Source organism: Cyprinus carpio, chromosome B4 (assembly GCF_018340385.1).
Source record: "Cyprinus carpio isolate SPL01 chromosome B4, ASM1834038v1, whole genome shotgun sequence".
Taxonomy (NCBI): domain Eukaryota; kingdom Metazoa; phylum Chordata; class Actinopteri; order Cypriniformes; family Cyprinidae; genus Cyprinus; species Cyprinus carpio.
In genome coordinates, this window is record NC_056600.1 from 21,963,805 (window position 1) to 21,979,743 (window position 15,939).

Here is a 15,939-nt window from a genome sequence, read left to right on the forward strand (position 1 = left end):
TGTAGCTTAATTAAAAGTAAAGAGAAACACTTTGATTAAACATGAAGACAATAAGCACACAGTCTCAACAATATATGGTTTACTTATACATGGCTCTCTTTTTTGGAAAACGGGTTATTAAACACTTCTCATAACAAGTTTGGGAAGATGTTTGGCGTGTGTTTTTGAAAATTGCAGCCTTTGTGAACCCAAAGGTATGACTGTAATACGAGTATTGTTCTTCACTCACTTACTCACAGTACTGTCTTGCCTTTTGTTGTTGGTTGTATTATGCTCAGCCAACAAAACATTAATCATATGTTTGTCCACAAACTTCTACAAACAAAAAAGTCTATATATTTTCAGTGATTTATTTGCTTAGAGAACATACAACACTGGACACACTCAAAGTGCAGTATTGCGACACATTGAACTTTTGCTGCTCACACTTCTAAAAACAGTCAACCATAGGAACGCTGAAGTAATCTGTTCACAAACTTCAGTAAACAAAACAATATTTTCATTGTTTGGGTGAACAGGTACGATGTTCCAACCTATTTTACAATCACCCGTTGCCTCGTTGTTTATATCAGAAGAAAAATATTGTCTGCTCTGGTTGGAATGTGTCCTGGTACAGGTCATCATAAATAATAGCAAAGACCTTCCCAACAGAAAAGACTCTTTATTCGCATGAGTAGCCACCCCCTCCAATGCTTCTTTCACTCTTCCTCCCCCTACTCTCTCCCTTCCCCCTCCTTCATGCTGGAACGCTGGGATTGTTTTACTGCCTTTTATGGCTGTATTGTTTGGGAGAGTGAAGCTGTTTTCAGCTCTCCCAGCTGCCCACTGATTCAAACTCTAAAACACCCATCAGACTGGAGGAGGAGAACCAGTCACAGCCTTTTTGTTTTGTTGATGAATACAGGGGGTGGGGGGTGGGGGTGGGGTTGTTGGGACTCAGACCACCTGGCCAGTCATTTGGAGCCGGATAATAAGTGGATTGTGGTCCGGTGTGGATGCACATACTAACAGCATCATTTCAGCACACATGTACCATATGAATCAGTTTTACAAGCTACAAAAACAACAAGGATAAAACATCCATCCAAAGTTTTTAAGAATTAGCAACATCTTTACCAAAGTTTATATGATTGAACTTGCACATTGCCAGTGAACAGCAAAGGTTAGGACTGTTGCACGTTTTCATGTGCACTCCTGACATATATTTAAATTTGCTGTAGCATAATTGTTGAGAGTCTTTTGAATAATATACCTTTTTTAAAGGATGAAATAGATTAGATAAGTATACAGTAAATGTAAAACAAATTTGTAAAGAATTTATTTATTTTTTATTGAAAAAAAAACTTTGTAGAACTGGATATAAAAAGCAAGCAGGGGATGTAAAAAAAGTTTTATTATTGCTGTAATATTTGTAAATGTTAGAATGTTAAAAAGATAAAATAGCTTGTGAAAATGAAGAATTAGATGGCAAAAGTATTTAGTCAAATATCTATGGTTGGATGTTAGATCTAGAATGATAGATCAAATTATGTACAGTTTGAACAGATGAAACCAGCCAGGATTTCCTGTAGACCAAACAGTAGTGCATGTTCATTATCAAATATCAAGGTTAAGGGTTCAATTCCGAGGGAAAGCAAGAAATGTTAGGCAACAGATTGAGCTCAGAGATTGGGTTCATTATTTACCGAGTCCATAAAAATGGAGTCCAGCAGCACATCTTTCAGAAAGGTCGTTCTTCTGTCTGCTTATTTACAACCTCCCCCTCACTGTTCTTTCTGCAGATGTCTTTACTTTTGTTAGGCAGCAGTCAGAAGCATTTCTCTGCTGTTTCCCAGAGATGTCAATGCCAAACAAAAGAGACTTATTTCGAGTGGAAATTCTTGATGTTGGTTTCCAGGAATCAGTTGAATAGATTTAATTACCATTGTTGAAACATACAATTTTGTGACTCGAAAAATAGCATAAAATCACTTGTTCATGTTCATTTGTGTGCATATATATTAGGTGCTCTTAAAGCCTGACAGAGTAAGACAGAGTTATTTCCCTCCCTGTTCTAATTTCTATTATTCTGGTCAATGTTTGTGAGCACTTCTCATTTTATCGCCCCCTTAAGATGAATCACTTGCTGTATTCCTCATTTTCAGGTCGCTTTGGATAAAAGCATCTGCTAAATGAATACATGTAAATGTTAATCTTTATCATTATTGTCAAGGTAAAGAATATTGTGTACATATTTAATGAATTACAGGTGCATCTCAATAAATTAGAATCTCGTGGAAAAGTTCATTTATTTCAGTAATTCAATTCAAATTGTGAAACTCGTGTACTAAATAAATTCAGTGCACACAGACTGAAGTAGTTTAAGTCTTTGGTTCTTTTAATTGTGATGATTTTGACCAATTCACTATCTTAACAAATTAGAATACTTCATAAGACCAATAAAAAAAATTGTTGGCCTTCTGGAAAGTATGTTCATTTACTGTACATGTACTCAATACTTGGTAGGGGCTCCTTTTGCGTTAATTACTCCCTCAATTCGGCGTGGCATGGAGGTGATCAGTTTGTGGCACTGCTGAGGTGGTATGGAAGTCCAGGTTTCTTTGACAGTGGCCTTCAGCTCATCTGCATTTTGTCGCTTGTTTCTCATTTTTCTCTTGACAGTTCCCCATAGATTCTCTATGGGGTTCAGGTCTGGTGAGTTTGCTGGCCAGTCAAGCACACCAACACCATGGTCATTTAACCAACATTTGGTGCTTTTGGCAGTGTGGGAAGGTGCCAAATCCTGCTTGAAAAATGAAATCAGCATCTTCAAAAAGCTGGTCAGCAGAAGGAAGCATGAAGTGCTCCAAAATTTCTTGGTAAACGGGTGCAGTGACTTTGGTTTTCAAAAAACACAATGGACCAACACCAGCAGATGACATTGAACCCCAAATCATCACAGACTGTGGAAACTTAACACTGGACTTCAAGCAACTTGGGCTATGAGCTTCTCCTCATAGCCCAAGCTTCTACAAAACTGGCTCTCATCTGAAAAGAGGACTTTAAACCACTGGGCAACAGTGCAGTTATTATTTTCCTTAGCCCAGGTAAGACGCCTCTGAGATTGTCTGTGGTTCAGGAGTGGCTTAACAAGAGGAATAAGACAACTGTAGACAAATTCTTTGACATGTCTGTGTGTGGTGGCTCTTGATGCCTTGACCCCAGCCTTAGTCCATTCCTTGTGAAGTTCACTCAAATTCTTGAATCAATTTTGCTCAGTTGGTTGTGCATCTTTTTCTTCCACACTTTTTCCTTCCACTCAACATTGTTAACATGCTTGGATACAGCACTCTGTGAACAGCCAGCTTCTTTGGCAATGAATGTTTGTGGCTTACCCTCCTTGTGAAGGGTGTCAATGATTGTCTTCTGGACAACTGTCAGATCAGCAGTCTTCCCCATGATTGTGTTGCCTAGTGAACCAAACTGAGAGACCATTTTGGAGGCTCAGGAAACCTTTGTAGGTGTTTTGAGATGGTTAGCTTAATTTATTGAGATGTACCTGTATTTACTGATATCATAAATATTTGGTGAGTCACAACATGACAATTTACAACCGGAAATAACCTTGCTTTCTCATAAAAAAGTAAAAATTATGCAATTGACCTTGACACAGTCATAAGTGGGGGTGAGCAACTCAAGCCCTCGACATTACCTGTTTTGCATTGTATAGGTCCAACAATAATAAAACAGTTTAAAAAACTCTGCAGGTCCTAAACTCTGCCCATGAGGGTCCTCTATAGTTTTTATGTTTTTTGTTTGTTTGTTTGTTTGTTTTTGCCTGTATTTCGCACCATGTGACTTTGATTTGACATGCTTAAATATGAAATTATACAAATTTTAATAATGCAAAATATCAGAAGCGTAAACAAGCATTTCTTATAAAAGTGTAATTTAATTCATTTGATATATTAATTATATTTTTAAATAAATTAATAGATAGGGACAAGGAAAGAGCATCTTATTTAACTGTAAAATATTTTAACCATGCAAAGTTTTATGTTTGGTTCACACAAAATGAATTTTTGTGTTTCACTGCACTGCATTCCAGTTTTTTTTTTTTTTTTATTTATGTAGACATGTCCTAGGTGGCAGTCTTTAACCATTTTGCCACATCTCTCTCACCTCACACATGAACACTATCTTTAAGATGCTGTGTCAAATTAAAAGTTCAAATTTAAAACCCGTGTCAAAACCCTTTTCCATTCATCAGTGTTAGTAAATGTTTTGACATGATCTACAGCTTTGATGCTTCCAGTGTAGACCATCAGTTATATCTAGTGTAGCTTTACAGAGGAGCCACCTAAATAGAGATGGGCTCTGTGCCGATATTTATGCCCCACTGATAAGTCAGCATTGGGGTGCTATGCTACAAACAGCCACAGTAGCACACGCCGGTCCAAAAAGCATCACTAATAACTCCCACGCACCAGTGGCACGGCAAGTGTCAAGTGTTAATTGAATTGCACAGCGTCTACATGTGCGGAGAGAAAAGCACAGGGTTCTGATGACACATTTTGTCTGCTTCATTTCATTTCCAAAAGATTATTAGTATTCTGGTTCAGCTAACATGTAAAGTTATGTGTTTTATTTTTTTTTTTTTATTTAATACTGTGAAATAATAGATGCTAGTTTAATGTTACCTTAAAGGGATACTCCATCCCAAAATGTAAATTTTGTTATTAATCACTTACCTCCATGTCGTTCCAAACCCGTAAAAGCTCTGTTCAAATTCAGAACACAATTTAAGATATTTTGGATGAAAACCTTGGGTGTTGCTTAGATGAAATTTGGTGACTTGTGAATGTCAGTTTGAATGTCAATTAAATGTATGTGTGTCGTCGTCAGAATAACCCCTTGAGATGAATCATCTCGTTTTCGACAATGACAATGACTTTCATACCTTTTATGGACCTTGACACTGTTATTTATTTGGCAGTCTATGGGACAGTCTCAAGCCTCCAGGTTTTCATCCAAAATATCTTAAATTGTGTTCTGAAGACTAACGGAGCTTTTATGGGTTTGGAACAACATGGTGGTAAGTGATTAATGACAAAAATTTTATTTTGGGATGGAATATCCCTTTAAGGTAGGTTATTTTCTGTCTCCATGGTTGAAGTCAACTGTCATTTTCAGTAGAGGGCTGATTTAAATCTGTGGAAAAACAAATATAATGTATATGCTTTGGTTCCAACTGTATCGAGATAAACGTCACTGTAGTTTTCCCACTCTGTCTATAAAACACTCATCAGTAAGTGTCATTTCCTCTAAGGCCAAACTGCTGAAGATAGTGTCTTTATTAACTGTAGTATTTTAACTGCTCGCAGCACCTCCATGTGGTGTTTTCTGGTATAGGACCACTAGTAATAGAGGATATACAAGTCATTTTTTTATTGTGACATTATTATCATAAGAACTTCTGTGGTAAGAGCTATTTTGGTTTCATCATGCACTTTTTTGGTTATTTCTTTTTTTATTGCTTGTAATGTGAGAAAAGTAGTGAACTGATATTGTCATAGAACTGTTTTCAGTAGATATTTTAGCAGCTGAACAAGGAAAAACGTGTTTATAACAATATAACAAACACCAATATATATATTTTTACTACAGAACTTTGCTAAAAATGCTATGGCATCAATTTTATTGATTGATGAATTGTAGAATCAGAGTTTTCTTGAATTAATTTGGTGGTATGTTTTGAACTCTTAACAAAGCTTAATATCTTCTGTGGTGTTGCTGGACAGGTAAATTAATCTTAAAGATTTTAATTTATTTTACTGGAAAACTAGCAAAATACTTAAAAATACTGAAGATATATAAGGCCAGACAGAATGTTTCATACACTATTATAAAAATGAAAGATTTGTCTGTCAGTGATTACAGCAGTTGTTTTAAACTGCCATAAGATCTATGACAACTCACACTTGTGCCATTCCAAACCTTAATGACTTTATTTCTTTTGTGGACCACAAAAATAGACTATTGCATTTGAAATGTTCTGATAAACAGCTAAAAATAGGTGCTTCAGTTTACCATTACAAAGCATAATGGGGCTCCAGGCCAGAATAAGCTTTATAGCTTCTGACTGTTCATAAACTCCTGCTGGAAATGTTTCAGTCTCGTTCCTCTATCATTGTGTGAGGAGTCTTTTACACTCATTTCACTCCTACACAGGTCTAATCAGGCCTCTGAATCCTCAAACGGTCCGTGACGTTCCAGGAAAGAGCAGAATTGTTAGCGTTCACCTGACATTTCGTTCTTATGGCAGCTGCAGGGGCTGATGGGTAATTCACTGCAGGCCTGCTGTTTAATTTAGTACTTTCAGAAAATACAAGTTGAATGCCGCAGCTCAAGGTTACTGCTGTCTCTCTCTCTGCTGGGATTTGGCAATTACTAAAATCACAGCCCTGACGGAGCAAGACATTTCATCCGGACCGTTGTCATGGGAACAGGCCGCAGGCTGCCCCACCTCCTCATGTCGGTTCGCTACTGCACATTAGACTGAGATGAGTGACTGAGAGGGATTTTAAAGCACTACGTCTCAAACTCTTTTGTCTTGTATTTTTCTGGTTATATAAGACCCCGTGACAGTAGGACATGAAGTGCAAAATCGGTGCTCACTGTGGACATGGTTGACATTACAGCATCTACAGCAAACTAAAGCTTTAGAAGCAAATTTAATACTTAAAATGTATTTTAAATGCTATTATATATGGCTGAGGGGTTAAATCTCCAAAAGAGTCCTTATTAGTCCTTATTTAAGCAATATGATACTCAAGGTCTTCATAAAACATTAAAATACAAAACTAAATGAATAAATTATATATATATATTGCATTCCAAAATAAAACTTTTTGTTTACATAATATCTGAGTGTGTACTGTATATTTATTATGCATATATAAATATAAACACATGCATGTATATATTTTAGAAAAATATGTTATGTTTGTGTTAAATATATTTATATATAATATAAAATATAATAATATAAACATATAAATGTATATACATGTAAATATTTTCAAAATATATACTGTATGTGTGTGTATTTATATATACATAATAAGTAAACACAGTACACCTATATACTGTATATTATGTAAACAAAAACTTTTATTTTGGATGCGATTAATTGTTTGACAGCACTATTTAAAACTTCTTGTCTGAATTAGAAAATATCTGACATTCTTGTTTTTAAATATATTTGAATAAACATTTTAAAATGTACTTTTTAATTGCTTTTTTATCCATGTTGAGTAAACAATATGTGAATAGAGTAATATGTCTGAATTAAGAGTATTCAATAAGCAGTAGGCAAAAAGTACCCAGATGACATACTGAAGTTTAAAGTGAGCATCCAGTGGACATTTTACTGTCCAATGAGACCATGGGAGAGTAGTTGTGAATGGCAATGAAGTGACGCAACTGACTTTGTAGATCCCATGACAGTAACAACATGACAAATGTAGTTTACACATTTTTACTATATATAGAACACTTTTTAAAAGTAGCAAAGTAAGAACTTGTTCAAAAAAGTACATAGTCTTAGAATATGTGATAACAGACCAATACAAGCTTAATTTGAAACATCAAATTACTATCAAAGGGCGATTAACTGTTTTTTTTTTTTTGTTTTTTTTACTGTATCATAAAAAGATAAGATATTGTATGGTTGACCGTTTCTAATACAGTTTCATATGCAGATTAAAATTATCAAATGACACCAGTGTGATCATGTTTCAGAGGATTAATGAATCAAACTTGTACAAATTCGTATAAAGAAACAACTGCCCAGATCAGTCTTCCAACCCTCTGATACACTGATTTATTCTTACCAATAAACGAGTTATACTACCTCACTAAAACAAAAGTCATCACCTGAATCACTACCTAATGACTGACTCAAAATGAGCCATGAAATGAGTCATGAGTCCCAAGAGCATGTTTGGTACCAGTTTTTGTTTCAATTCACTGAAAAGCACAATTACTGTAGAAGAACCACTTCTTGAAAATGAATCTGGCTCTACGTAATTATGTATGTTTTTTCATCATTCTGTCTTCCTAACATCTGAAATGATTGCTATTGCTGTCTCATAATATGTTTGGTTTCTGTCTAACAGATGTTGGGAGCCCTCACTGCGATTCCGATAAAGGTGCCTCACATCAGCTCTTTGCAGCGGCTGGCAGGACACTCACCCAGTGTGCTACCTCAGGTAATACACAACATTAGAAAAACACTCAAACCTGTTTTCATGAAACCTTATTATTTTCAAATAATTTTCATAGGCACAGACACAGCAAGCGTAGATAATCCACTGTAGTGACCCCTAACAGGAGCAGCTAAATGTGAGAATGAGAGAGATTCATAGCTCTCTTTTATTTATTTTATTGCTTTTTATCACTATTTTATTCTTTCCTTTAAGAGTTTAATCTTTTTGTAATTATTGAATAAATTAATGAACTTGAGTATTAGACATATAGTATCCTTTTCATCGACAAAGATTTGATTAAAATTGAAGGTAGTGTATGTCTTAAAGCAATAGTTCACCCAGTAATTAAAATTTGTTGTTAATTTAGTCACCCTCAGGTATGTATTTTCTTCAGTAGGACAGTATAGAGGATTGAAACCTTTGAGAATCAAAAAAGAATATACTGCCAAAACAAAATGAATACCCGTGGTTCCTGACATTATATTGAGGTCTTATGAAGTGAAAAGATTGTCTGTGCTAGAAATTGAACATTATTTTAAACTTTATTACCTGTAATCCATAGCTTCAGACAAAGAGGAAAGTTATTTTTCTGAAAACTGCTTCTTTTGGACAGTTCATTCTAATGAACTGGTTTAGATAACCATTTCACCAGCTTGTCCATGTAATCATGTAATTAAGTCACGTATACACAGTTATGTTATTAAAAGACCGAATAATGATGTGAAACGCAGATGTTTTACATGTCTAAAACATAAAGTGAATAAACTGGTTTTAATCAACTCACCTTTTTACATAAACCACGAGACACTATAAAAACTATCATATTGCCCCTTTATTCAAGTGCTCGGTTCATGCATGCTTGTATAACTGCTCATCAGTTCCTTAGTTCCCAGTGTTTCCTCAGTTGCGTGTTCTTCTTCAATAACTGAATAAGTTGGCAAAACATTCTTGGATCATATACGGACGTTTATTGGCTTATTTCGCAAATGATTTTTGACTGTTTTGTAGTTTCTTCCACAGACTGATTGTTTCCATTCATAAGACTTCAATATATTGTCAGGAGCCATAGGTATTGATTTTGTGTTGCCTGTATATACTTTTTTGACTCTCAAATGGACATGAATCACGAAAAATCATGGTTTCAGCTAAAAACTTCTTTACCATTCTACTGAAGAAAAACGTCATCTACATCCTAATGGCTGGCGATTGCAGGGGTAAAATTCCTCCATCATCAGCTTTGTATAGTAATGGAAAAATGCATTTGAAATTACACAAGTAAAAATAACCAGAAAACTTTGAGCTATTCATTTATGACATAAACATATGGGATTTATTTAAAGAGATCATAAACAAGCCAAACTCCATCTAAAATAACCTGCAGCTAAGTAAAATCAATCAATCAAAAGCTGACAGAAACTTGACCTGAAAGATTGAACGATTTTGTTTAAGAGATCAAAATAGAGAGAAGCCAAAGCCAAGAACCATCTGCTGCATAGGGGAATAAACTTTGTGTTCTGTGTCTTTTTAGGTCAGGCCAAAGACTTTCATTCCAGACAGCCTTCCTCACAGCCCATGCCAAGAGCAGCAGTCCGGTCAAACGCTGGCCGTGCCGCAGAGCATGGCTGTGGTCAGCCCAAAGAGCCAAGGCGCATCCTTGCCAACTGCCAACAGCACCTTCAGTCACGAGAGACTGTCCAACGGGCAGGATGAGAGTTCCTCTTTGCCCTCGTCTGGGCCGAGCACGTCCACAGCCTCCGCAAGTCCAGGGGTGGCCTACGCCATCATCTCAGCAGCCTCGCCTGCAGCCCATGGGGTGTCAGGAGTAACCGAGGCCATTAAGGTGCAACCGCTGATTTTCAGCCCTGACAGCAAGGTCAGAAGATCTTTAATCACCTACTTACCTAATAAACATGCTGTTCTGCATGCTGAATTAGTTTTCAACTTGCATGATGCTGTTAATGTCACACTGTGGCAAATCCTAATTAGATGCACATTATCTGTTCAGTTGATTTAAGATTTAAAACCCCTTTTTGTGATTCATTTGAATACTCTCTTTCTATAAATTTCGCAACTGAAAGGGAAACTCCTACAAATACATATTCAAAAAGATAACTGTGTCCATGCCTTTTCAGCTCTAATTAATCACTGCACATCTTTAGTAAAACCTGACCGTACAGTTTTAACACCAAAAGACGGTTTGCACTGGTGCAAGCTGTTAGTAAAACTGGCCATTAATGTGTGTATCCAGGTTATAATCATTCAGCCCCAGATTCCCAGCAACTCCAAGAGTTCTCCGGCCTCACAAAGTAACAGTCCTGTGAAGGAGCCAAGATCTGACCCCTCAACCCCAGCCAAAAAGGAGGAGGATCCAGAGGTACACTAACAACTAGTCTTGGCTATTATAAACATTGTTGACCAGTGTTCATCGATAGGAAGAGACCATCTGTTTGGCATGGCAATGACTAATAACAGCAGTGTTGTAGTACCTGAACTTGTGGAGGACTTGAGTTTGGTGTTGTCTGGACTTGAGTACTACAGCACTGAATTAGGTAACACTTTAGTATAGGGACCAATTTTCACTATTAGCTAGTTGCTGATTAGCATGCCTATTATTAACATACTGGCTGTTTATTAGTATTTCTGAAGCATATATTCTGCATGACCATATTCTACATCCCTAATCCTACCTAATATCTAAACTTAACAAGTACCTTATTAACTATTTATAAGCATCAAATGAGGAATTTATTGAGGCAAAAGTCGTAATTAGTGGTTTGTTAATAGCGAGAATTGGACCTTACAATAAAGTGTGACCCTATATTACTGTTCACCCAAATCTTTCTTATCTTGGAATTTGGGGATGCTGTAGCCTATCCCATGTTTTGGGTCATAGGCAGGGAAATAACCTCGATGTACATAGGGCTAGTCCATCATAGAACCAGAATTAATGCATGTGGAATATATAGTTGGGGATATCTTAGTACTAATGGCTCAAACAAAACTCTCTTGAATTCAGGATTTGCCATTATCCTCAAAATTTGTCAAATTGAGTGACTGGTTAGGCAAAAAAAACTTTTGCCGGTGTTTGGACGTGTTTTCATGTAAAATTAGTTCTGAAGAGTTAAGTTAACATCAAAGGTATTTCAATATTGAATGTATTCACTTTATTAACCTTCTTTCCTGCAGAAAATTGCCTTCATGGTCGCAATAGGCCTGGTCACTACAGAACACTTGGAAGGTGAGTTGCATTCAGAGTTTAAACTTACCACTTGGCAAACCTCTAGATCCAGAGGGGAGTCAGCCATGGCGGGAACACACATATCAACTCAATAGCCAGTTTGGCAGGTTATGATTCATAAATAATGTCTCTAATATTAGCAAAACAAAGCATAAAGAGGGTTGCACACTGTACGAGAAGTGCCACACGAATACCACTTCAGTTCCTGAATTTGAATTGAGGTATCGAACAAGATGCTGAATTGTAATTATAATATAAATTAAATTTAGTATAATTAAAATGGAATAAAATTCAAAGTAGTTTATAATGAATTACCCATACACCTATAAGCTATTCCCAGTAAATTTTGGACATATTAACTCTTTCCCCACCAGCATTTTTTTAAAAAGTTGCCAGCCACTGAAGGCATTTTTGACGATTTTCACAAAGCCTCTACTTTTTTTTACATTTATTTTATTCTAGCCTCAAGCATTCTTTTTTTTTTTTTTTTTTTTTTTTTTTTTTTTTTTTTTTTACAACACTTGAATTTAGGTAAGAAGAATTTTCATTTTCAAATTTTCCAAGTTTGAAATTGCCCTTCAAAATAGAGCCAAATATCAATATACCATCAATAGACTGATTTTAATTTTTTTTTATTAAGATTTATTTAGCTATTTTTTGACTTTATTAGTATAGGACAGTGTAGAAGTGACAGGAAGTGAAGTGGGCAGGATTTGCAAAGGTCCTCTAGCAGGGATTCGAACTCGGGACGCCTGTAGTGCAAAAGACTTGTCAGTATTTCTTGTCACGCTACTCACAAGGATACCGGTGCCAACTATAGACTGAATTTTTGATTTTAATATTTATTATTAATGTGATGGTCATTTTGTGGTTCTGTTTGTGAAAAATCTTTTTGATGATTGTTAATTGTTTTGATAGAATTGATCTTGGAGAAATATGCCTAATCAGTTCAAAAAATGCATTATTATGGAAACCCGTTTCCACCACTGAATAAAAAAGCAAAAAGGTAATTTCTACTTTTTATCTCACAATTCTGACTTGTTTTCTCATAATAGCATGATACAAACTCACAATTCTGACCTTTTTCTCAGAATTGCGTGATATAAACTCGTAATTATGAGTTAAAAAGTCATAATTGTGAGATATAAACTTGCAAAAAAGTTTTTACTGCAAATGTGACTTTATATTTTGCAGTTCTGACTTTATATCTCGCAATTCTGACTTTATTACTCGCAATTGTGAGTTTATATCACAATTCTGTGAAAAAGACAAGAGATAACCTTTTTAAAAAAATATATATTCAGTGGCAGAAACGGGCTTCCATACATTATATGTATCAATGAATAAATGAACGCATTCGCCAAATGTGTTGGTACATGACTGTGTTGAATTGTTTGAAATTGTTTTCATTTCAAATTCCAATTCAACATCTTGTGTGTTGTGACCAGTTACATTCAAATTAACACTGAAAGGAGACAATTATTCGGATTTCTGCTCAACTTTGAATTAAACAATTTAACAAAATTAACAAACAAAAACTAAGAAAAGGATTCAGTGTGAGATATTGGGGTTTAAAGTTCCATCACAGATGGTGTTTTCATTTCTGTCAGAGATCCAGAGTAAACGGCAGGAGAGAAAAAGGCGAAGCACAGCTAATCCTGCGTACAGTGGACTGTTTGAACCAGAGGTCTGTCTGCCTGTCATAGTTTCTTTAAATAATGTTCATTTTATGGCTATGTTCATTTGTAAACATCTTGTATCTCGCTTTTCAGCGCAAAAGACTTGCCTCCAATTACCTGAACAGTGCGATGTTTCTGTCGGCGAGAGGTAAAATATGAAAAATGAAAAATGATGCATGAAATGCAAAGAAAAATGTTTGAACAGAATAAATTAAACTCGCACATTCATCGTAAGTGCTCATGTTTTAACAGTTCTTTAACCAGTGACTGTCAGTGACTTTGACATGAAAGGTTGACCTTATAAAGCCAAATGCTAACTGCTTTAACCTGCTGATTACACGCCAACATTGCTGTTTAACTCTAATAACTCAGTTTTGTCAGTGTGATGGCTACTAACCTACTATATGCTTTTACTCACACGCTAGACTCTGAGGAGCTCTGCTGGAAGGTACGACTTCAACATCACTCTGTGTTTGTAAATCTCGTGGCAAGAATATACAAACCTGTATGACTTTTTTTTTTTTTTTTTTTGTGGAACATACACACAAAATGTACAGTTACGGTACTTTCCCATATGAGTAAAATTACAATATTCAGTCATCGGCGTGAAGTACTTAAGAAATTAAGTACAATTGAAATACAATTTAAGTAAATTACAATTTAAGTACTTTACAGCCTTGGTCAAAAATCTTTTTTTTTTTTTTTTTTTTTTACCAAATGTTTTTTGAACTGGCAAAAATAAAAATGAAAAACCTTTCAAACTTTCTGAATGTGTTCTATTGTAAACAAACACTGTGACACCCATACCCAATTATAACTTACCGATCAACTAACATGGTTATTATAATAAAAGAAAAAAAAAATAAACTTAACCAGTATATTAGTGAAATAGCACTATTGTGTCTGTACAGTTTCATGTGACCAGTCTGATGCATTGCTATGGAAATAGTAATGTGACGTGTTCTAAAATAATGGACTCTTTAAAGAAATCTCAAAGTGGGCTCAGAATATTTAAAATGCTAATTTTAACTTTTGGTCACACTTTATTTGAAGGTGTCCTTGTTATAGTGTAATTATACATTTACGTACTGAGTAATATTAATAACTGCATTACTGTATGGTTGGGGTGAGGATTAGGGTTTGTTTTAAGGTTACTTGCATGTAATTATGCATAATTTATTGTTATTATAATAGTAAGAACATGTAACATATAACAAGGACACCTTAAAATAAATTGTTACCTAATATTTTTTACATATTATTTTTACTTGTGAAAGGGCTAATAGTTATGGTTACATAATATTTAAAGTGTATATGAAGAATTGCTGACAGACTTTTGTGTGGTGTGTTTCTGTAAATGTGTGTGTGTGACACAGGAGGAGCTGCAGCATGATGATCACTGTGCAGTGTGTAAACAGGAAGGAGATCTTCAGCCGTGCCACACTTGTACCCGCTCCTACCACCCCGACTGCCTGCATCCACCTCTCAAAACTGCCACCAGGGGCATATGGATGTGCCCCAAGTGCCAGAAGAAAGTATGTTCCTCTTTGCTCTGAACACACACATTATAAAAACTCCCAACAGCACAAGGATGTCTGTAGGACATCTATTTGATGTTTTTCATTTCATCTGGACAATGTAATAATCTGCATGGATACAAATGAAATTTTTGTCTAATGCAATTACCAAAGTAATAAATTGATCTTGTTTTAGGAATAATTAGATATTTTTTACTAGAAAATATATATAGCTGTCCTCTTTTTATGTTGTAATGATAACATAAATTTATCATTTCTGATGAAAGTGCCCAAGTCATATTGAGAAAAATTACCTTCTGTTACAAATACACTGAACAAAATTATAAACGCAACACTTTTGTTTTTGCCCCCATTTTTCATGAGCTGAACTCAAAGATCTGAGACTTTTTCTATGTACAAAAATGGGCCTTTTGTTTACATAGAAAAAGTCTTAGATCTTTGAGTTCAGCTCATGAAAAATGGGGGCAAAAACAAAAGTGTTGCGTTTATAATTTTGTACAGTGTATATATATGAAAAAATGCAACTAGAATTGCCTGTGACAGACTGTCACAGTGTCTTTTGTAACTGGTAGTGAGCTGTTACTCTGTGTCCGCAATAAATTCTTTGTAGGGGACGGGGGTGGGGGGTTCATTAACAAAAAGCCACATTTGTGTCGCGGTGTCCGGGTTTTACACTAGATAAATTAATAAAGCAGAGTAGTGACACGTAACCTGGCAAGTATCTTCATTCATCAACTTGCAACATAGACCACCTTGCTAAAACACACATTTGTGGGAGATGCGGAATGGATAAAAATGAGTCAAAAAATATAAGAGAATAAGCCTAATGGCATGTTTGAGGCATGCTCTTAACAAACTGTTTTATTTCCTCTTTCCATATTGTGAATAATAAATGTGTATCATTTTAAAGCCTAGCTTATTGTAATATTTATTTGACATAGCCTACTTTTACACAGAATTATTCCTTGGCATCCTCACGTACTAAACTGCATTTTCTTTTTATTGTTTTGCATGCTGGAGGAATGCTATTACGTAGAGTGCAGAGTGATTAAGCTAGCTGGTGAGGGCATACAAAGAAGAATGGAAAGACAACTATGCATTCATCCTACCTAGTTTTGTGAATGCAAAGCTGGTGTGTCTTATCTACAACGAAGTTGTCGCTGTTTCCAAAGAATATAATACTTTGCTCTTTTGAACTTTTCAAAGTAAAAGCTCTCAATTCATCTCAAAATAAA

General features: G+C 35.4%; 1 protein-coding gene across 5 annotated transcripts in view; it reads left to right on the top strand.

Moving 5' to 3' along the window:
• The window catches only part of LOC109106290 (PHD finger protein 21B-like), a 58,241-nt gene that overhangs the window by 36,449 nt on the left and 5,853 nt on the right, over positions 1 to 15,939 (top strand). For all 5 annotated transcript variants that reach the window (XM_042722383.1, XM_042722385.1, XM_042722387.1 and 2 more), the window contains exons 3-10: positions 8,160 to 8,252; positions 9,778 to 10,122; positions 10,498 to 10,623; positions 11,436 to 11,487; positions 13,098 to 13,174; positions 13,260 to 13,314; positions 13,592 to 13,614; positions 14,543 to 14,700. In XM_042722383.1, coding sequence (XP_042578317.1) covers positions 8,160 to 8,252; positions 9,778 to 10,122; positions 10,498 to 10,623; positions 11,436 to 11,487; positions 13,098 to 13,174; positions 13,260 to 13,314; positions 13,592 to 13,614; positions 14,543 to 14,700 — 929 coding nt within the window. The remainder of the gene's footprint in view (positions 1 to 8,159; positions 8,253 to 9,777; positions 10,123 to 10,497; positions 10,624 to 11,435; positions 11,488 to 13,097; positions 13,175 to 13,259; positions 13,315 to 13,591; positions 13,615 to 14,542; positions 14,701 to 15,939) is intronic.